Below are 21,897 nucleotides of genomic sequence, written 5' to 3'. Positions count from 1 at the left end.
AGAGGTCCAACAAGCCTCTTGTCCCACCCCCCCCCCCCCAGAACTCTTCTGTCTTAGTGGAGGTGTCCCGTTGAATTGCAGTTTACATGAAGCATTGAGAAAAGCACAGTTTGAAAATAAGCAATGCAAACCCAGCACTGATAAATGCAACGGTCTCTCTCCTGAGGAGCTGGTCTAGCACCGCTGTAGCACTCAGGCGCGGTGCTGGTGAGGCTCTGAACACTCTCCTCAGAGCGGAGACTCGCAGGGGCCCTGACTGAGTTGCCCAGACACCGCGGCCTGCCCTAAGGCCTCGCGGTTGAACTCGCGCCCTTACGCACAGAGCCGTCACTCTTTTCAGCAAAGACCCGGCTCTCAGCTGTCCAGCAGCTGACCCGACTCAATTGGCCCGGCGGGCCTGGGCGCGGGCCGAACCGGACGGGACCTTACCGGCCGCAGCTCGGTGGAGTCCCACTCCAGATACTCCGCCACGTGGACCATCTGAGTGATGATTCGATCCAGCTCCTGGGGGACACAGGCACAGGCATAGACCCCATGCATTAGTCACCCAATCTGTCCTCCAAAAGCCAGCAGATCCCACAGGAACAAGCGCAGTAAACCTGCAAGCAAACCTACTGCGACAGACAGAAAATAATCTGAAGGGAAATATAAGGTCTAGTGAAACACAGTAAACAGACAAGCACGAAACCCCGAAACCACATCAGAAATGCATTTCAAAATGACGATTGGAAAGGCGGTGGGTTTCTTTGTGAAGTTTCCAAGTCCATTTACAACGGGAACAGCGGATTCCCGCTGCAAATCTAAAGATCGAACTCTTGATTAGAAAAAAAAAATGCTACCAGTCTGGATGCCCATCGACCCCAGATCTGAGAGGGAACCCCCGAGCCGTCGCAGCCCAGTCGGACCTCCAGAACGCGGTCGTGGATCACCGATGGGTACTGTTGGACTCACCGAGCTGTCCAAGAGGCCGTTCCCGTCTGTGTCGTAGAGCCGGAACATGACTGCAGGGACAGGGGGGGAAGACGGTCAGACAGATCAATGAACAACTTCCTCTGCCCTTCGGGCAAGACAACAATGATGGCGACTCCACAGGACTCTGCCCAGAGAGACTGGAGTCAGAGATCGGACTGTCCTGTGCCTTGTCGAGCTCGCCGGCTCTCCCAGCCCGTGCACACCCACTGCGTGCCGTGCTCAGGGTCCGAGGGAGGGAGCTCACCCGTAAAGCTTTCTAGTGAATGTGCTGCAGCAGGTGACAAGCTCTCACCTGTCCGTATACCTGATCTCTCCTTTAATACTGGGGGTGCGAGCAGCAGGCAAATATCAAAAGAGGAAAATAACTGATTTCCTAGTCAAAACAGAACATTACAGGCAGTGTCTTTTTAAAATAGAAAAGCAGGGAAATTAGCGAAAGTCAGAGACAGCTGTACTGGAGAAGCCATCATTGCTGCCCAGACCTTGATCATGACTGTTTGTTCTTTACCATCCCATGTTGGTTAATTAGCAAATCCTCTCAGGCTAATGAACCATGTGAGTGCTCGGCGTGCAGATTTCCATGGACTTTCCCCCACAGGCTCTCAGGCCTTCCAAGCCCAGGCAATGAAGTCATCAGCAGGGACACCTATCGGATCCCGATTCCACAGTACCAGTACCATCGCAGCTCTGTCTGTGACCGGCCCACAGTGACCAGACGAACTCAGACAGGACAGGACAGGCCCTCCTGCCTCCAACTGAGCAGGACTCCTTTAATAACCTGATAAGGTTTCTCACTTAACAGCAATGAGCTTATACCTTCAATGGTCATGAAAACATTAAAAATGTATTATATTACTGTATTACAGCTGTTCATGGGGTCAGATGTTGGATTTAGTGCCATGATTTGAATGTGTGGGATCCCGTATGGTATTCAAGGTTTTCCCGAGGCAGGGTCTGAGTGTAGAGATGCTCCAGGCATTCTGGGAGCGAATATTCCACAAAATACGGAGACGGACACTGGACACAGTCAGCCTGTCCCTCTCCCGCAATCTCTCCCTCCACCCCCCCCCCCAAAACTCACACTCCAGTTTGTCCTGGGGGGTGCCCCGCTCCAGCAGGGACAAGTAGCACACGATGTCCTTCAGGAAGACCACCTGGGGGGCCGCCTTCTGCGGGGCCTGGGTCCTCCGCACGGACACGCGCTTCTCCGCGCTGCTGCGCTCTGCCGACGGGAGCAGAACGAAAGGCCTGGTTCAGCGCTGGGGGGGGGGGGCGACATTCCCAGAGCGCGGGCGCTGGCGGTGCTCGGCCGCGCGCGGAAGCTCTCAAGGATCCCACACCGAGGACTCGGTGAGCGTGCCTGAGTGGCACAGAGGAGCTAGGCTGTCCAGCTGCCCCTCCTGCACCGAGACACACCATGCAGGCTCAGCGTGGAGAGGTGACTGCGCTGTGAGCTTTACACTGGAGGAGGTACATGACGATTCGATTTATAAAGTCTCTCAGTTTATAGGAGAGGTTATAGACAGCGAAACGAAATTGTTGATATGATAATGCCTAATGTGCAGAATAACTGTCCCAGCAGGTAGTTGCGGCAGCATGCGTAGGCTGCAAAGGAACGGGTAAAGGTTTATTCCATGCTGGAAAGAGAAGAAAGGAAACACAACGTTTTGGCTCTTTTTTTTTCTCTTTGCAGCGTGGAATACACCTTTACTTCCATTCCTTCCTTTGCAGAGTAATTGGCTTCTTATATGTGGTAAATCCCTCAGCCTCTTAAAACGCAGTGCACACTCCTAGACACAGCAGAGTGCAGGAAATGTGAGAGCAGTCTCCATCAAAGCCCTCTGCAGAAATAACAATAGCCCCCCCACCCCCGTGGTTTGCAGGGCTGTGCATGCATGATCGATTCGGGGGCGACACCTGACCTGGGGACTGCGGCGCGAGGAGGGGAGCGGAGGGGGTCTTGGCGGGGGCCAGAGCACTGAGAGCGGCCCCCAGGCCCCCCCCCACTGGCTTCTGCTGGGAGCAGGGCGACCTCTGCTGGCCACCGGGGGTACTGCCGCCTGCCCCCGAGCGCTGGGACGAGGAGCGGGAAGAGGAGGGGGAGGTCGTCGCCCCGGAAGCAGATGCCATTACCGTGCCCTGGTCGGGCGTGTGGCGTCCTATGGCGCTGAGGATGCTCTTCCCGTTCATACCTGCGGGGAGCGGGCGACAGAGGGAGAAACGAAGAGTCAGCGGGCAGCGAGAGAAGAGCCGGAGAGACAGACACACTGCCCACATGGACACAGACAGGCGGGGGGGGGCAGGCCGCCGCAGGCCAGCACCGCAGGAGGGCCAGAGCGGGAGACGGCGCGGGGAGGGAGAGCTGGAGTGTCAGTGCAGTGCCACTGGCAGGACAACTCCCGTCTCTGCGGTTTCCGAGACCACTGGCGACGGGGATGCGGCACGCGGCAAACGACATCACCAACGAGCACAGAGACGGGAGACAAAGCCTGCAACACTGTGTCTACATGTGGGAGTGGTTGCTATCCTGGATGACCCAAGGCTTCTGGTTTTCAGTGCTCTTAATTGGTTAGACTAACTGATCCATACTAGAGGTCATCTTTTTCAAGGGCTCTAAGCCAGAAGGAGCCAGGCAGTTAAGCAAATGAGGCTTGTGGGATATACTGTACGTATTGCTGATCTGCTGATCACGAACGGGTCAACAGGCAGGAACCTTTTGAACAGGTTAAGGCAGTAACCACTTCATAAGCAAGTTGAGAAAAGAAGGGCCGGAGTCCTGCAGGCAGTTCTTTACAACGACATTCATGCTGTTGCATAATTGTGGAACCAAAGTTCCTGAGTGCAGAAATGTTAAAAAGGTCTTAATCAAGAAAGAAGTCTAGTTAATGAGATCAATCAGCCTGACTGATTTAGAGCTTCGCTGGAGTGGAATGCAGAAGACACAAGGGCTCTCCCGGATCGGGGTGGAGACCCTGTGCAGGACATGTGTGCTGCACATTCACAGGTGCAAGCCCACAACACGGATAGCACATTCACGGCTCTGATGACCTCTGGGGGGAAGAGCTGCTTCACATCCCACAGCACAGGCCAGACACTGAACACACACGGATTTCAGCACAGACCACAGCGCCGAGCAGCGCCACTGGGCCACCAGTCCCTGGCACAGCGGGTACCTGTTATGGGGGCGCAAGCAACCTCGGTCTGAATGGAGATGCCGGCATCGATGGACCGGGGCTCTGCAGGAAGAGAGAGAGAAGGGGCGGGGGGCGAGGAGGGTCGTGCAGAAGCAGACAGAGGGGCAGGGGGAAGGGGGCCATCGAGACAGACTGTCAGTGTCACTCTGAGGGGTGAGTGGACAGAGCTCACAGAAGAACACGGGACGAACAGTCGAGAGCTGACCGTTTGGCCCGTCTCGGCGTCTGGTAGTTAGTAGCTCACTGACCTGAAGATCTCAGCCAGCAGTTTTTGGAAGAAGCCAATATCACGACTGGGTAGCCTGATCCACAACCCCACAACCCGGTGAGTGAAAGAGTCTTTGGATGCTATATTACTGAGAAGAGCATAAGAACAGCCATTCATTCCTTTCTCTTTTATGTGGATTGAGCTTTATCTTGCATTGGTCTCACCTTCCCTACAGACATTTCTTCTCTCTTTTGGTTTCTTGGTGTGCCTTGATGCGTGATAATTACATGCCGCACTCACACAACTGCATTAAGTGAAGATTAATGTAAACACTGCAGCCTTGTGGCCAGAGACAGGAACTGCAACTCAGCCCTCTGAAGGTAAATAGTACTTGGGGAGTAGTGAGAGACAACAAGGAGAAACAGACCCTGACGAAACACAAGCTCAGTGACCACAGCCTGACCACAGACACTGGACACAGGCAGATCTGACTATCCAGAGAGGACAGGCTCAGTGACCACAGCCTGGCCACAGACACTGGACACAGGCAGATCTGACTATCCAGAGAGGACAGGCTCAGTGACCACAGCCCGGCCATAGACAGTGGACACAGGCAGACCTGACTATCTAGAGAGGACAGGCTCAGTGACCACAGCCCGGCCATAGACAGTGGACACAGGCAGACCTGACTATCCAGAGAGGACAGGCTCAGTGACCACAGCCCGGCCATAGACACTGAGCAACACAGGCAGACTTGGCAACCCAGAAAGAACAGGCTCAGTAACCATGGCCTCAGGGACTAGAAAGTATTCTGTCCTAAAATAGTCATTCTTATCCCAAAATTCCCATTCCTGCCAGAATTTGAACATCTTCTATTCCCAACGGAGGACAGAAACACATCTGCCTCTCATGGTTTGAGAAGCTGTAACTGTTTATGGACTGCCCTTCCACAGACTCTATGAGAGACAGATTCTTTGACTCTCTTCAAATCCAAACTCACCTTTCCACCTGGGCCTTTACTGATTGCCCTACATTCTAACTGCATAAACCCATATGTTCTTGTTACATTTTTTTCCGTTACTTCTTATTGTACTTCTTTGTCATTGTACAGCATCCTTGGGTTTGGATGCAGTATGATGCTGGTGCAGTATGATGTGGAAATTTAGACCAGCCAGGGTTTTTTGACAGTTTTTTCAGGCCCTTAAAAAGCATAAATATTTAAAGTCTGTATCTAGAAATCAAAGGCAAGTTGATGTCTCAAAACTTACAGTACATCTTGAGCTTTTAATTTAGTTGCAATTCACATATCGAACACTAGATGTAGACACAGACCATACTGAAGATCACCTGACGCCATTGGGTCATGTACTAATGAACAGAACTGTTCTTACGAAGGAACAAGTAAAGGTTTATTCCATGCTGAAGAGAGAAGAAAAGCAACACAACATGTTCTGGTGTGTTCTTACAGCAGTAGTAACTGTTACTGTAAGAACTGTAGTTACCGTACACAGCAGTAGACTAGATCAGGATGCAGTAAAGTGTCTCGAGGATAATAACAGGAATCACATTGGTGATGAAAGAGAAATGGTTGAGGTGTTAAATTTATATTTCAGCCAGGTGATCTCCAGTGAATGAGACCATGCCCCAGCCTGAGGAGAATACAGTTCTCTTTTGAGCACAGGAAAGTTACGGGTAGCAAAAGGGCCAAAGGGTTTTCTACAGCTGCACGTGAGGAAACAGAAGATGTGAATCATTGCAGAACTCTAACAGCAGTCACTCAAGACTGGGCAGCACCCCAAGGATGAAGAATCTCTAATGCTGTGCCCATCCACTCAGACAACAAAGAGACACATCAGTCTAGACCAATACATCAAATTTGAGCTGTGTAGGACTGGATAGGAAACGATAATTAGAAACTGAGACAATTAAACTTGAGGATCATCCTAACGATGATATAGGTGATCAGCAGTATGGATTTAGAAAAGGTTGGTTTTCCTAACTAACTTGTTAGAGTTCTTTGAACAAGTAACAGCAGTAAGGGATACCGACAGCACAAGAGACAATTTAATAAGACATTTCGAGACTTTTGATAAAGTTTCACATAAAAAAATAATTCTCAAATTGAAGGTTACAGGCATTCTGGAAAATATCTGTATTTAGATTGACAGCTGCTTAATGTACAGAAATGAGGGCAAAGATAAGGGCTGCATATGCAAACTGGGGTGCTGTAATTAGTGGAGTACCTCTGGGATCTGTACTAGGACCCCTGCTCTTCTTCACTAGCAGTCTGGATTCTGGTATAATTAGTAAGGTCAAATTTGCAAGTGATACCGAAAAAGGAGGATTAGCAAACACTGTAGAAACAGCAAAGGAAACGCAAGTGCAGGGGACGCATGTAGAAATATAAAACCATAAATACAACATGGGAAACACTGTGCTTGGGGAAGCAACTCATGAAAAAGACATTGGTGTTCATGCGGACCTCATCCCAAACATCCCAGACTGATTACTAGAACTTCAAGCAGTGTTCTGGTGCAAATGGACAATGAACTAATAAGACCTCACTTAGAGCAGAATTTTGGTCACCACGCCATAACACACATTACAGCTCTGGGATCAGCACAGAGAAGAGTGACCACGTGCGTTCTTTCGTTCTGTGAGCCAGAGGACACAGCGGCGCCTTTTCACACACAGGGTGGTGGGAGTAGATACCCTGGTTTATTGAAGAAATAGCTGGATGGGATGCTTAGATCGATTAGCTACTACCAAACAAACCGGTTAAATGGTCCAAGTGGCCTCCTCTTGTTTGCACTGCTCTTATGTTCTTACATTATTGTATCAGTGCAAGTGTGGATCCTTTTTACTGAAGAGCCAGCTATGGACACACATGTGCTCAGACACTCAGGTTAACCCCTGTATTGAGCGATGCTTGTTGCTGTAACAGTTGTTTCAATGTCCTCTTCTAACTGCTGTGTGTTTTTAGCTGGTTTTGTGAAAGAGCTCTGCCAGCAGGGGGCAGCAGTGAGGCAGTGTGAGGTCAGCAGAGGGGACAGGGGTGTTCTTACCCAGTAAGCCGCCCCCAGTCCTCGGCGGCTCGGGAGAGTTCTCTGCGGTCTTGCGCTTGAAGGAGGTAAAGAGGTGCTGGCACAGCTCCTGGGGAATGTCATTCTCCAGGTATGTCTTCATGAAGAGCTGGAACCCCTCATAGTCAATGGGCTGGAGGAGAAGAGGAGACAGGCAGACAGGCAGAGGAGTGAGGTGCTCAGGTCTGCTCAGCGGAGTGCACAGTGCGCTGGTCTGGTGCCAGGGAGGGGCTGAGCTGCAGCCACACTAAGACAGAGGCGGAGGGTGGAGAACTAGGACTGCCGATCTCATAGCACAGAACTCGGTTGCCGAGGCCGTTAGATACTGGTGCAGTTCCCTGTACAAAAGATCTGCATGGCTCAGCAGGAGGTGGGAATGCTGCCTGTATTGTTGCACTGGACAAGCCCGCGCTGTAGAACCTGGAGGTGTTGTTTACGACACCACAGGGACACACACCCTCCTGCTTGCACAGCAGGGTCACAGGAATGACTACTGAGATCGCCTTCATTCAGCTAAAACCAGACGGACGGGTATGAGCTTTGCTGCACCTGGCCTTTGTCTGTGACTGACGGCAGGCTGCAGCTCAATTGGATCAGCACAGCACAGAGCTTCATCCAGAAGATCTGAACTCGTACAGGGTTCAAAAACACTTGTTTCTTTTCAGGTCTCTGAACCGATCACGTTTAATATGTCAAAATGAGCAAAAGCCAGAAGAACAAAAAGAAAAGTCAAATAGCAACTTTCAGTTGCTGCCAAATTAAAACTGTGGACAGTTGCTGGCATACCCCTCTGACCTTTCAATGCAGAGCGCTTTAGCCTTGATATTATTACCACATAGAGAACTGGCTACACATGTACCTAAATGGAAACACCTGGTTTCGACTGCTATAAAATCTTTTCTGTAACATACCTGAATTATTTCATTCAGAATGCCAGAAATGCAATCCTACTTCAACACTTTGTGGATAAATTATCATAGCCTTCAACTCCTGTCTTAATTTAAAACTATTAATATCTCAGTTTAAAAAAAAACTGTGAGCAAATGTGTGGAGCGTATCGACTTCTCCTTTTGTTGTTGCTTTTTGATTTTCAAATCCAGATATTTTTCACCATCGTGTGCTGAAAAAAGCTGTACAATACAGGAGAATTCATTTTTATGCAGGTGATTTAATTAGCAATGATACCACTGTAATTTAAAGCATTCTGCATTAAAATATAGGAAGTTGTGCAACATTTTGTCCGAGACTGTAAATAAAAGCACACAGACACACACCCACATACACTACCAAAATACATATGTGCATAGATAAAGTACATACACACGGAAGACATCAAGAGCCACTTGTGGTCTACACCAACCGCACAGAAAGACAGATAAGGAGACAGTTTGTCAGATAGTGCAACTGTGAAATGTGTTATAAATTTGTTCACAGAGGTTAGAACAAGCCTGGCCCAGCCTTTGTGTGGGCAGCCGGTGAAGAACTGAGATGTCTTTTGCTCTGCAGTGCACCGAGTTCCCAACACAGAGCTTCTTTTACGTCTGGGGAGTAAACTTGTCTGCATGCTGGCAGCTGTGTGCATGGTACAATTTCCCGTAAGACTGGACCAATATAAAGCCCCCTTTCTCTTTAAACGATACAGGCTGCCTGTTGAACCCACCACAACACGTATTCCAACAAACAGGCAGAACACAGCTCAGCTCAAGGTGGACCTTTGAGTGACTAGGCCAAGAGCGGTTCTGGCATCTTAAGGAAAAGTGCTATTTAAACATCCACAAAGCATGGTCACATTTCAGAGGATGAGTGGGTTGTGCCTGTTTCCCAGAATGCTGTGCGGACGCATTGTTAGGACTGCCAGGGCAGGCCTGCTGAACAGAGACAAACTGGTAAAGTCAAGTCAAGAGTTAAGTCAAGAGGTCTGACCCTGGCAATGTCCAGCACATCCCAGAGCATCATAGGAAACCCTGCACATGTGGGTAAAGGACGCTATTTCACCCCTTTGGAACACAACGTGCTGCAGTGGCAATGCCACCCCAGGGCAACCTGCTTGGCAAAAACCGGGAGACAGGGCAGAATGCCAGGGTCCTGCATAACAGGTGTGGCAGGTAGGGGACAAACCATGGTGAGTGAAGTTTTCACTGATCCCTCCTGCTGGGCAACAACGCACAGACACACAGAGAGCACACGAGACCCAGCAGACACTCAGTGACCAGAGACAGAGAGTCTGAGGACAAGGCGGTCGGCATGAATTGCTTTATTTTTTTTCCATTTTCCTGCTTTCTTTTTGTTTTCCCAAACCGGGGCATGCAGTCTGCAGACACACAAGCAGAGGGCATGCAGTCTCACACATCTAGAGGAGAAGCTTACTTGGTTGAGAACATCTTGCTTCTGCCAAGCATTGAGGGCGGAGAGGGAGAGGGAGAGGGAGAGGGAGAGAGGACGTTAAGCTGCAGCTGCAGACAGCGGCTGGGGAGCGAACCTCAGTTTCCCCTCAAGTCTTCACAGCTTCTGTGAGACCCCACAGGCTCCCTGCTGACACTGTGCTTGCTGTGTAATTACAGTGCATTCTCACGCACCTTTACAGAGTCACTGCATGATCTGACTGCAGAGAAACAGTTACAGCAAGCAATTGCTGTATGGAGTAAAACTCCTCTTTTAAGCCTTATGCCTTGTGGCTGATGCACTTATGGAGATGAATTCACTGATGGCCTACAAGGACTGTTCCTAGGACCAGGAGATAATGTTTGTTTTTTACACTTAGCTGACTAAGTGTCACAGGGCTCAGTGCGCTGAGCGGGTTACTGAAGTGACATCACCCGCCTCCGAAGCCTGGATAGTGGTTTATCTGCGGTGGGCTGTAGGGAGCGGCGTTGCGCCCGTGCTCTGAGCCCGTAAGTGACCTCGTCACATCGGTCTCAGGTGAAAGTGTTCCACTGCAGCCTGGGCGAGCCACCTCTGATCTGAGCTCGATCCGAAATGTTTTCTTCATCTCCTGCACTCCAGGATCTTACTGCTTTGCGGGTGCTTCCCCAGCAGAGGGAATTCGGGATGGGTTATAGTATCCAAACTGAGTGCAGCAGTTGGAGGCACCCTGCAGAGTGCAGGGGTGCAGGCCTCAGAGGACAGTGGACAGGCATCTTAAGGCGGGCCCAATTACTGTATGTCGAGTGACAGCCAGGTCAGACAAATGCTGCAGTACCCACACAGAGGGTGCTCTGCTCGTCCTCTTTCTCCCTGTAGGCAGGAGGGGAAACTAGTCCCTTATAAAGAGGTTTTCCATGTTTAAACTGCAGCTCCCTTCTATTTCCGGTTTCTTTCACTCTTGCGTTCCTGCGTTCGCTCATGGGGTAGATCTTTGTAAGGCCGACACACAGATATGACCAGAGCCCCCCACAGACACACCGAGGGCACATAGCGGCCAAGGTGTGAGCCCGTTCCCTTGAAACACTGGTGCAGTCTGAGACTTTGACGACAGCGCGTGTATGATGTGTCGCAAACTCGTAGGTTTGTCGGCTGTCGTGCCCTTCCTGCTAACAAAGAGATCTAATCATTTCTCTGTTCCTTTAAGTGTGTTCCCCCACCCACACAAAGGGGATATTTGATATTTATGGCTTAATAGGAGAGTTACTTTCAATGCACACATTTCATAACGCTGAAAAGAAAAATCACTCACCCTTGAGTAGCTGTGAGGCATGGGTAAGATAATATTTATGGGGGTTCTGATCACATTCCAAAACCCAGAGATTTATAAAGTCTGACTAAGAGAAGCAGGGAGTATATTGTATCTCACAGTAATCTGTAACACGTAACAGACTCTCAGTCTGAGATAGGGAGTGACAGTAATTCTTCACATGATGTACTACTGCTCCGAGCCCAGAGCTGTGGCAAGATGTGATGTCATAATTTATATCTGTGATCTCAGGTGGCAGCTGTGCTCACTAACGACGGCATGCATCTTGCTCACTGGACAGCGCATAGGACACCTACTACCAATATGGTACTATTTGTAAGATGATTGCAAGTTCCATGCTAGCTATCTTTGCACAAAAAGTGATTTTCTGTTCCAAGTGTCATGACAGAGTGAGTGAGGGTATAGATGCTATCGGAGTTCAGGATCAGAGAGCAGTGCTCCCAGCACGATGGCCATGATCCAAGCAGCCACAAGAGTACCTGCTCTGGGTTGTATTTGGACAGAACTCCATCGTCGTGGAACTCCTCCAAAACATCTTTCAACTTCTTCGTGGAATCTGTGAAAAAAAAACACAAACAGGTGGATTCTGTAAGAGACTGATTCTCACAGTCTACTGCCTCTGCTCCATCCGGAGCTCGGAATTTGCGCCGCCCCAGTCTGGCGTCTGCGTGTCCTCGCATCCTGCTGCGTTTTGGGGAACCCCGCGCTCCCAGCCTCCCCGTGGAGGTGTTCTGCAGTGTGCCGGACTGAGACTCTTTCTCCCACTTCATTTTGCATCTCTGCCACAGGCTGTGGCACTGTCTTCCCCCGTCTCCGAGCTGGGCCCTCCTCCTGGGACGAGCTGGCGCTCTGCTGCCTCGTGGGGCTCCTCCGTGTGGGGTTTCCCAGCTACATGTGCAGGTCCTTCGTGTTCAAAACACAGTGCCAGTGTGATTTATCTGGCACTTAAAAAACACTGTCAAATGCAACTTATTAGCGTTAGCTAGCACTAGCTCTGGAGCTCATATATGGTCTAGTTTGAATGCAAGGTTGCAGTCAGCAGTCAGTTTTGTCTTTGTTATGCACCCTTCTGCATTGGGACACAGGGAGAGGTGTCCTCACATGGGCAGCTTAACTTGGCAGAGCAGTGCTTTCATGCTTTTTATCTACATGCAGTTCCCAGAGGCCTCTGTAACCAGTGTGGGACCATTATTTCCCAGAATCACAGTTTTAGCTGTGACAAGGGCAGCTGGGCCTTCACATCTCACATCTCACAGCACGCTCCTCGGACAGCAGATAGCTTCACCACACTGATGGAGCGTGGGAGAGTTCTGCATGATACCCACTGTCTCCGCCCCGGCCAGCATTTCATTATGGTTGCTGATGACCCGGAGCCTCACAGATCCGCTGTCCACAGAGAGACAATTTCCAGGGTGCCACAACACCAGGTCCTCTTCTGCAACAGTATCCTTCTCTGAGCATGGAGCACTTCCTTCTCCTCTGCAGTAGGCTCAGTGACTCATAGACCTTCTTCAGCCTGAGACCCAGATCCAGTACTGATGTGACAAGCACAGCTCTGCTCAGCCCCCGCAGGGAGTTTTTACACGGACAGCTTCACACTGTCTAGATGTCAGGGGGGCGTGATGTCATGCCTGTACCTTGCTCAGTGCGCTGAGCCCTGTTGCATAACTCTGCACTGAATGAGAGCAGAGGGGTGGGGGATTCAGACAACCTGAAAGTCAGAGCCAAGGATAAGATCCGGTGTCTCCTGGGGAACAGAACAGAGAGACAAGCTGGATGTCTAGCCCAGAGGGCAGGGCCAAACCCAGACCAGTTCTCAGATATTTTGGCCAGGGAAGCCTGATGGCTTTGAAGCTGAAAAAAGAATTGAAACTTACTCTGTTAAGCACTCCCACCTGTGAAAAGGGGGTCAGAAAGCAGTGCTTGATATTTATGGCCCCACCAAGGAGATACCTTCCATGCATTCATTTTGCATCTTAAAAAATCCTAAAATAAAAATCACTGAACCTTGGGCAGTTAAGAGCCATGAGCGAAATAATATTGATGGGATCCCACTTTTGGTTATAATGAAAACATGAAGAAAATCTCTTAGTTTCAAAAAGGAAGAGATTTATGGAGCCTGACGAATAAAAGCAGGCAATCTCTCACAGTAATCTCAGCACACCATCAATCTGAGGCAGCGAGTCATGGTCCCTTACAGGAACCTGCTGAGATTTAGGACAAGAAGGCAGTGCAGCTACAAGCCAGGAGTCACAGGGGCATCTGACTCGCTGGATTTAGCAGCCAGACCAACTCCAAGAGAGAAAATGACTTGACCTTCCAAGATAGTTACAATCTAAATTACACTTGAATGATGGAGACCTAATTCATGAGTCATCTTAGTGTCATCAGCAGTGTCTGACTGCCAGTGCCCTGCTAGTGTCCGTGTGTGAGGATAACAAACAATAATATCCAGAGTCTTGCTCAAAGATAGGACAGCCACGTGACTGAGCAGAACACAGAGAGGATCATGGGAGGCTGCGGTAAGGCTATTTGTCCTGGGAGGGCAGAGGTCCCTGGGTGTGGCCTAAGTGTAGCCCTGCCCTTTCCTGTGCCTGCTTCCAGCCCCACAGCTCAGATAGGCAGCGGAGATCTCCAGGCAGTTTTCTGGGACATTTATTTGACTGTCAGCCTGAAGAGTGCATTAGCAAGTAATTAGAAGGATCTGCCTAATTCTGTTTTTAATAATTAACCATGGCTTCTCAGTAGCGAAATGTGCCATAGGCTTCAGGGAATCACCAGCGTGTCCCACACCCTCTCCTAGCAAGGTGAAAAGTATAAAATCGTAGTGAATTAAAAAAAGATTTTATTCCAACTATGAAATCCTATTTCAAATTTCAGATGCAACAATTTATTGACTGAAAGTCCTCACTTACTCATGTGTGGAAATGTTCTGCATAAGTAATTAACAATTCAGCCTTTAAAGTGGTTTACTGAGTTTTAAACAAAAGTTCAGGAGGAGGTCAAACCCTCATCTCTCCTTCTTCCTCCTCCCTGCCTATCAAAATCACGTTTCTTGCTGACTCACCTGATTGTTTCATTTTCACATCCCTCTCTCCACCCCATCTTCACCCTTGCAGCAGCTCTCTGGCTCATTCCTCTTAAAGAGTGGTTTAAACAGTCCTCTTGGCCATATTCATTCAAATCACATATCTACTATGCTTTTGATTGGCTGAACTACTGGAATGAAAGTACAGTATGTTGCTAGCAGCTTTGTCAGTTGTTTGGCAATACGTGGCTGAGAGTATATGGCACTGAGTGGTGAAAAAACATTGCCAATAGCCCACAAGGTTTAATAATCCTGTAAGGAACAGCTGTTTCGTTCTCAGGACAGCTAGTGCTGTGATAAATCAGCATTCCTGCATCATCCCAGTACACATCAGAAAGGAGGACTGTTTTTATAAGCTGCACAGTTATTTAAGGCTCCAAAATTGTTTTGTTTTTTTAGTGCGCTTTCGCAAGAACGTCTATGTTTCAATCTACTAGAGATCTTCAGACTGGGACAAAGAATGCAGATGTCTATTGCATTTAGGCTTTTATAAGGACTACTAATTGATACAAAGTAAAGTGAACCCGGATTTGTAAAGTGAAAAGACATCTTTTGGAAGAGACCAGCAGTTAAGGGTTCATTCTGCACCATGTCATCTGCTCTATAGGTAGAGGAATTTCACAGCTAGGGTTCGGCAAGCGTTGCCCTGGGTGCAGGTCCAGCAGAGCTCTACTTACACTCGGTGTACTGCTGGAGCTGGGCGAACTCGGCTGGGCTCAGGCACACCCAGCTCCGGTCGCCCATCTCGCCGGCTAAGGAGAGGAGGGCGGTTATCCCCGCGGAGGAGCGAGCCTGGCTGTGCCGGGCGGGGCCCTCAGCATCCTGTCTCCGCGGCGCCCACGGGCCGGAGGGGCTTGGGGAGCAGGGAAGGGTCTGGGAGGAGGAGGAGGAGAGGGAGGAGGGGAACTGGTGGATGACGGGCTGGAAGCAGGGCCTGCTGGGAACCTCAGTCTCCTCTCATCAAAGAGTGGTGGCAGGTAGAGGGCGCTGCAGTATCTCCAGACACGGCTATCCTCAGGGCAGCGGGGCCCGGCCCTGTCACAGAAACACACAGACAAAGGTGCCGTCAGGTGTGCAGGCCCTTTGCTGAAACAGTCACGTTGAGAGAGAGCCCTTTGGTTGTCGGGACAGGATATGGACAGTCCAGTTCTATAAGGGACCCCATCTGTGCTCAGGTCCGAGGTGAGGCAAGCTGACATACCCTTGAGCGAGCTACTTCACCCAAAGAGCTCCAGGAAAAACCCACAGCTGTGTAAATGGCTGAAAATGCAAGTTACTTTGGATAAAGGCATCACTCAAACAAGCACATATTGTCTTTTGGATTATAAATCGGTACCGTAGGTTGGTATTTATTGGTAAGCTCGTCCATGATGTTAAGACCGAGGTGCAATCTGTTTTTAAATCTCAGTTCGTCTCTCCCTTTCATGAGAAAATAAAGTGTTTACAACCGTCAAGACATAATAAAACACAAATACATACTAAACCAGCATCCTCTCTCGGCAAAAGCTAACGGCTTTTGTAAACCCCAGGCAAAGTGTTGAAGTTTGCCAGCAGCTTGATCTGGACATAACACCTTGTTGCCTTTGATCAATGACCAGTTGTGCTCTGAAGGGCCTTGTTGTTACCACCATGTACTGAAGCTGTCACCCAGGAACACTGGAGGTCACAGCGCCCTGTCTCCTAGCCGAGACCGCTGTTGAGATGTGACCAGTGATGTAGCTGATCAGTAATGGGTTTGTTTACCAGTCTGTATTAACTCAAGAGTCTCTTCCCTGCTCTTCAAGCCCCTGCAGTGCTCTGCTCTCACCTGGAGTGCCCTGTTTGTTAGTCCCTGCTGACCCAGGCCTGCCCTCCAGGCCACAGTCTGTGGATATCCCATCCTGTCTCTTTCTTGCGCTGTTATCCAGATGCATTCAGGGGCTCTGTCCCAGTCTCTTGGTACCAGACACATTAAGGGTCAGTGTGCTGCTACAACAGGAAGAACTCATTCTGCGTGTATTTGTGTATTTAACTTATCTAGCAATCAAAACTCACTTATCTAGTTATCACAACTCACTGAAAATTCATTGGTTCACTTCGAGGAGAGACACAAATGACAATGTGACGGTGTGTTCACTTCTGTGTCCCTTCAAGTGCTGGGTTGGAGTTAAAAACAAGTTTGGCCATGTCTGTTTCACAACACTAAGAGAAGGTGCAGGTTTCTTTGTTTCTCTGAGAAAGAAGATGCACCATTTAACACTCTGGCTGTTATTTCTTCTTCTGGCACCGCCTGCGCGTTTCACAATAGTGAGCGCGAGCACGTCACTGAATAATTCATCTGTGCAGAAAATGTCTTTGAAATGTAAAAAAAAAACAAATATAAAAAACATGCGTGGCTGACTCTCAAAGTCACAATTCAGGTGTTTCGCCCGTCAGTTCCTGACACGGTGCCTTTTCACAGTGAGCGCACACAGGACTGAAGCACCAGGCGATCCACTGACACGTTGCACCGCGGCCTCGAGGAGCTCCAGTCCGGAGAGGAGCGGGAATCTCTTCGCTTTTGTACAGAGGAGATTACGAGGACACCGGCTACATATTCCAATATTCCAAATCCTTAAAGAGACCGACAAAGTCAACACAGAGGTTTTCTTCAGAACGATCAATGGAACACAAACCAGAGGGTACAAGTGGAAACGTTGTGGAAGTGCACTGAAAACCGGTATCAGAAGCCACTTCTTTACACAGAGGCTGGTGGGAGTATGGAGTAAGTTACCCAACCACGTGGTTGAAGTCCATGGCCTGACTTCTTTGAAGAAACAGTTGGATGCGATCCTTGGATCAATTTAGCTACTTACTATCTCACAGGCAGTGTAGGGCCGGATGACCTTGGGGCTCGGGGTCAGTGTGCTGGCTGATCTGATCCTACTCTACTCTCCCAGGGGAGCTGCTCTTGGCTCTATCACTTCCTGGGGAGCAATGTTTAGCAGCAAAAACCGATATCAATGGACACACATAGAGGTTAGCTGTAGGAGCCCCACGACTAGCATGCACCTCCACGTCTTCGCCTCCTGACTCCACTTCTAACCTTCGCCATCTGAAGTACCTCGCGAAGGATCCCTCTCTACCGAAGTCCGGCTGTACGTGGCACCCAATCCCTGGAGAACAGAGCTGATTTCACTTCGGTTTTCTGAATTGTTGAATTGTGATTCGAGTCAGGCTGTCGCAGGCTGTCAGAAGTTGAAAACCAACATAAAATCGTACGATGTTTCTACCAAAACATTTGTAAAAACTCAGATACTTACAAATTGCTTATTTTAACCAAAAAAATCAAACTGCGCTCAGAAACTTTGGTTTAACAATGACACTAAAGAATTTCTGTTTGCTTTTGCAGGTAACAGCTTTAAGTTATACTTTCGTGCAAAAGCCTTGCTCAGCCCTTTAAAAATGGCCTTGCTTGGAATAGCCAGACAAACCTCTAGCTTGGCCCCACGGATTCAGCATTCTGGGAATCTCAGGGTCAAAGTCACAGACTCGTTTAAATGGATTTCTGTCCAAGTGTGGCTTGATGAAGCAGCTCAGAAACTTTCCACTCCTCACACTCTGTGACTTAAAAGACGAAAGCCACCGTAGAGAGTCCGACTCGGGGGTTTGACCCAGAACCATGACCTCTACCGGCTCAGTCAGTCCAGTCAGGCTAAAATGTGAAATAAAAGCAGTCGTGAAAAAAAACAGACGGTTTGATCTCGGCTCGCCCGAGACTGCAGCTACTGACGGGGGACCTTTAGAGTCACCCTGCCAAGAAGACCAGAACAAAACCAGAACTAAAAGAGCAGAAACGAAGGAAAACCCAAAACATTCAGGTGGCCAGCCAAGGAGGACGGTGTGCACTTCACTCCCCAACATTCCCACTCTGCTGGGATATCCTGGTAATCCTGAAGGGGAGGCAGGCAGTGGGAGGCAGCAGATGGCCGCAGCAGAGACAACATGCTATACGTCTGTATCGTCTTGGCACATTCTTGGAAAGGGCTGAAATTTACCAAGGGTGTCACTAACAGAGAGGATGTGATGATAAACAATTCACGCTCCCTTTTTAGTTTATTTCAAGGTGCTTGGCAGGAGGAGGCTGTTGTGTCACGATGTAATCAAAGCAGTGTGTGCGTGTGTGTTTTTTCTTTTTTGTAGGTGGCCAAACAACGCGTTCGGCCCGTCCCGGTGGTGTCGGTTCAGCAGCTCGGCCCGTGCCGTCACAGACACGAGTGATAAACCACTCTCCCGGTGGCCGAACACCGCCTCCTGGCACGCCCTTTCCTGGAGAGGCTCTGATAAAAACCACATGGCTGCCGTGCTCCTGCGCGGGGCTCCCTCTTGAAACCACTGGGCCACCACGTCCCCCTGCACTCTCTCATTTGCTGCCGTGGGCTCGCTCCCACCCTCCCTAACACAGCACTCCACTTCTGTCCCGCTCTCTAATCTCAGGCCGCCAGATCACACCCTGATCCCAGACGCCTTGACGATTCCCCGCCAAGCTGCCTTCTCCTGCAGTCTCTCATCTCCATCCAGCAGAGCCGGCACGCTCCGGCTCCCCAGGGGTCCGGCTGCAGTGGCTCAATCAGAATCACCACAGGGGTACCTGCACCTCCCTCTGCACCAGAGCCACTCGGACCCCCCCCTGCAGTGAAGAGAGAAACAACTCCACGCCAGCTCAGCTCTTAACGAGCTCCATCAGCTCCTTACTGGCTTAATGGGGCCACTGTAACCACCCATCGCTGAGCTCCAGGTGCTGGTGCAGCGAAGAGCTCCAGAAAACCCACACCTGCTCCTGCCCTCCAGGCTCAGCACTGCCCACTGCTGCCCATGCCCTCAGAACAGGGATGCCAGAACCAGGCCATCCTATATCAGACCCAGACCGACCTATATAAAAATCAGCATTCCTTCCACTGGTCCCTGTTCCCCTCTCTTTGCCTGCTCCTCAAGCCCTCTGTCATTTACACCACTGCGTTTAGGGGCGCTTTTACACAGCTTCCAACCACTCTGGTAAACATGTTGATTTCTGAAATCTTGAAAAACAGCTTCGCTACAAAAGGCCAAACATGTTACAGGGGGCTGAATGGCTTTGTCCCGGGAGACACGGAGAGGAGGCTGGTCTTGCAACAGTCGTGGTCCTTCTCCCTCGGAGACCAGCGCGCCTTTCGCATCAGTGTACATGCCACACTACAGGGACAGGCTCCGGAGAGACCCTCACACAGATCGTTCACACATCTAAAATGCGAGGTCAAGAGAAGACTACACAGCCGTCTTATCCCCCGGCTTCGATCTGCTTTCCTTCTTCCCTGATAGCTAATCATCTAACCAAGCTAACCGAGAGGAAAGGGAATACCATGACAGGGCAAAAGACAGAAATAATGAGAGCATGCAAGATGGGACTTCACAATGCCAGAGGAAGCACGGGGCATCATGGCGAGGTGCAGAGTGCTTTTGTGCGGAGCCCTGCACTGCGCAGTATCTCGGAGGCGGCTGCTGACAGAGGTGAGCAGGGGTGAGAGGTGCTGTCAGCTCGGGAGACACGAGCAGTAGGTCAGGCCAGGGTGTCCCCGCTCTGTAGCGAGGGATTCTGTTTGCTCAAGCGGTTGCCTAGCAACCTGACATCACCGCAGTCTGCTGTCCGAAGGGGCGGAGCTTTGGAGGGGGGGCGCTGAGGGGGGGGGTCTGGTCTGCACTCTGAGCCCGCGTGTCTGCATGAAACTGGGATTCGGGGCAGTGAATCACACTTGTTTGCAATGAGCTTTAACAATAAATCATTTCCCTCCCCTCTGCTTCACCAAGGCCAAAGAAGCACAAACCATCTTGCTGTCTTACAGAACTGTCACCCCTTTGCCCAAGACGGTGGCCTTCGTAACAGGTTCCTAACTCATTTACTGTATTTCCTTCCAAAGACTTCTTTTTGATTCTAAAGGACATCCAGGTACCTCTCTGATCACATTTTCTTTCTGAAGAAAAACAAACAACCCTGCTTTCCATAAAAAGAATCTTGTGAAAACATTTTATTCCGAGGAATAAATAGATGATTAGAAAACAGAATCAGTTTAGTTCCTCATTAGTTAAAGAAATGGATAACGCCCACAGGTACTTGGTATCTTTGTGACAGAAGTCAAGACTGAAGTATTTCTTTTCTTTGCAATATGCTAAGTAGATACTTGAAACAACACAGTCATCAGCCTGGAAAGGAGCTGGATTATAAAGGACTCATGAGAACGACAGGACGCACCAGTTCTGTGGTCCACAGCATGAGAAATTGTGCAATTCCTCCTACAGCCTGTACCTTAATACACATACCTCAACATGAAGGGGGTCATTTCCCTGCATAGGAAAGTGTGTGAGCACATTCTTTGGGCTGAGACTCGTGTGTATGATCCTGAATCCAGAGGAATTGCTTAAAGAAAGAAGCTGTACAAAAGAATTCGCCTAATTTCAATTCAGCTGCTAACCTGCTAATGGTACTTGGAATGCAAATTTGCAGCATGTTTTTCACATTGCCCACACCCGCCACCCTTGACACATACAGCATTTTGCTATGGAAAAACAAAATTTGAAAAAAGAAATGGATTCCTTTTCTTGCCAATGCAAATGATGGAATATCATCAACCAGGCTAATAGATACAGTATACTCAGAGCACTGTGCTCTCGGAGTCACGAGCACTGTGCTCTCAGAGTCACGAGCACTGTGCTCTCGGAGTCACGAGCACAGTGCTCTCACAGTCACGGACACTGTACTCTCACTGTCATGAACACTGTGCTCTCAAAGACACAAACACTGCGCTCTCAGTGTCACAAACACTGTGCTCTCACAGTCACAAACACTGTGCTCTGAGTCATGAACACTGTGCTCTCAGAGTCACAGTGTGCTCTCAGAGTCACAAACACTGTACTCTCACAGTCACAAACACTGCTCTGAGTCATGAACACTGTGCTCTCAGAGTCACAGTGTGCTCTCAGAGTCACAAACACTGTACTCTCACAGTCACAAACACTGTGCTCTCAGAGTCATGAACACTCTGCTCTCAGAATTATGAACACTGTACTCTCAGAGTCATAAGCACCGTTAACTTAGAGTCATGAAAACTGGTCATGCAGAGTGACGGGCACTGTGAACTCAGAGCCGTGAACACTGTATTCTCAGAATCAAAAACACTGTTCACTCAGAATCATGAGTCATGAACACAGTACACTCAGGGTGCCTAATGGGCCACGTCTGTCAGGCCACACATGGTTGCAATCGAGGCTAAACCTTTTAAAATAACTGTATAAAAACAGTAATGATAAGAAAGCACTTCAGCAACAGCAACCCCAAATCACAAAGTGAGAATGCTTTCTTGAACCGGGAATACCTGGACCTTCCTGAATCTGTGCAGAGTCCCGGGACAGAGTCTGCCTGAGCCCTGCACCCCCACTGCTCCGTCAGAGCGCGTTCCCTGGGCCCCGATGAACAGCTGCTCGCCCCTCTGGGGTGTTCTCCTGAAGGAGACTCTCTGGGGATTCAGAGGCAGGAATTTCTAATTAAACTGTTCAGCTCCTTGTAATTGCTTGAAAGACTCCAGCTGAAATCAGTGGCTGATATGATGCTGCAGTGAAGAACAGGGGCACTGAAACAAGCCGAAGACATCATGTTCCATTTGTAATGCCAG

The 21,897-nt window shown here is 49.5% G+C and overlaps 1 protein-coding gene across 4 annotated transcripts in view; it reads right to left on the bottom strand.

Annotated features, from left to right (window-relative positions):
* dgkg (diacylglycerol kinase, gamma) overlaps window positions 1-21,897 on the bottom strand; it is a 79,099-nt gene that overhangs the window by 44,433 nt on the left and 12,769 nt on the right. The window contains exons 1-10 of one of the 4 annotated variants that reach the window (XM_088605954.1): window positions 16,044-16,172; window positions 14,914-15,271; window positions 11,628-11,704; window positions 9,825-9,845; window positions 7,440-7,590; window positions 4,146-4,208; window positions 2,895-3,164; window positions 2,054-2,194; window positions 952-1,001; window positions 430-504 (exon numbers count right to left, since the gene is read on the bottom strand). In XM_088605954.1, coding sequence (XP_088462080.1) covers window positions 430-504; window positions 952-1,001; window positions 2,054-2,194; window positions 2,895-3,164; window positions 4,146-4,208; window positions 7,440-7,590; window positions 9,825-9,845; window positions 11,628-11,704; window positions 14,914-14,980 — 915 coding nt within the window. In that variant the 5' untranslated portion in view covers window positions 14,981-15,271; window positions 16,044-16,172. Of the gene's footprint in view, window positions 1-429; window positions 505-951; window positions 1,002-2,053; window positions 2,195-2,894; window positions 3,165-4,145; window positions 4,209-7,439; window positions 7,591-9,824; window positions 9,846-11,627; window positions 11,705-14,913; window positions 15,272-16,043; window positions 16,173-21,897 lie in introns of those variants that run through there. The other 3 variants (XM_088605953.1, XM_088605956.1, XM_088605955.1) reach the window with 3 other exon arrangements.

The sequence above is a fragment of the Lepisosteus platostomus genome, chromosome 14 (genome assembly GCF_059453375.1).
Source record: "Lepisosteus platostomus isolate fLepPlt1 chromosome 14, fLepPlt1.hap1, whole genome shotgun sequence".
NCBI classification, from domain to species: Eukaryota; Metazoa; Chordata; class Actinopteri; order Semionotiformes; family Lepisosteidae; genus Lepisosteus; species Lepisosteus platostomus.
Note: the sequence above shows the minus strand (reverse complement) of the source record. Positions and strands in the feature narration are given on the sequence as shown.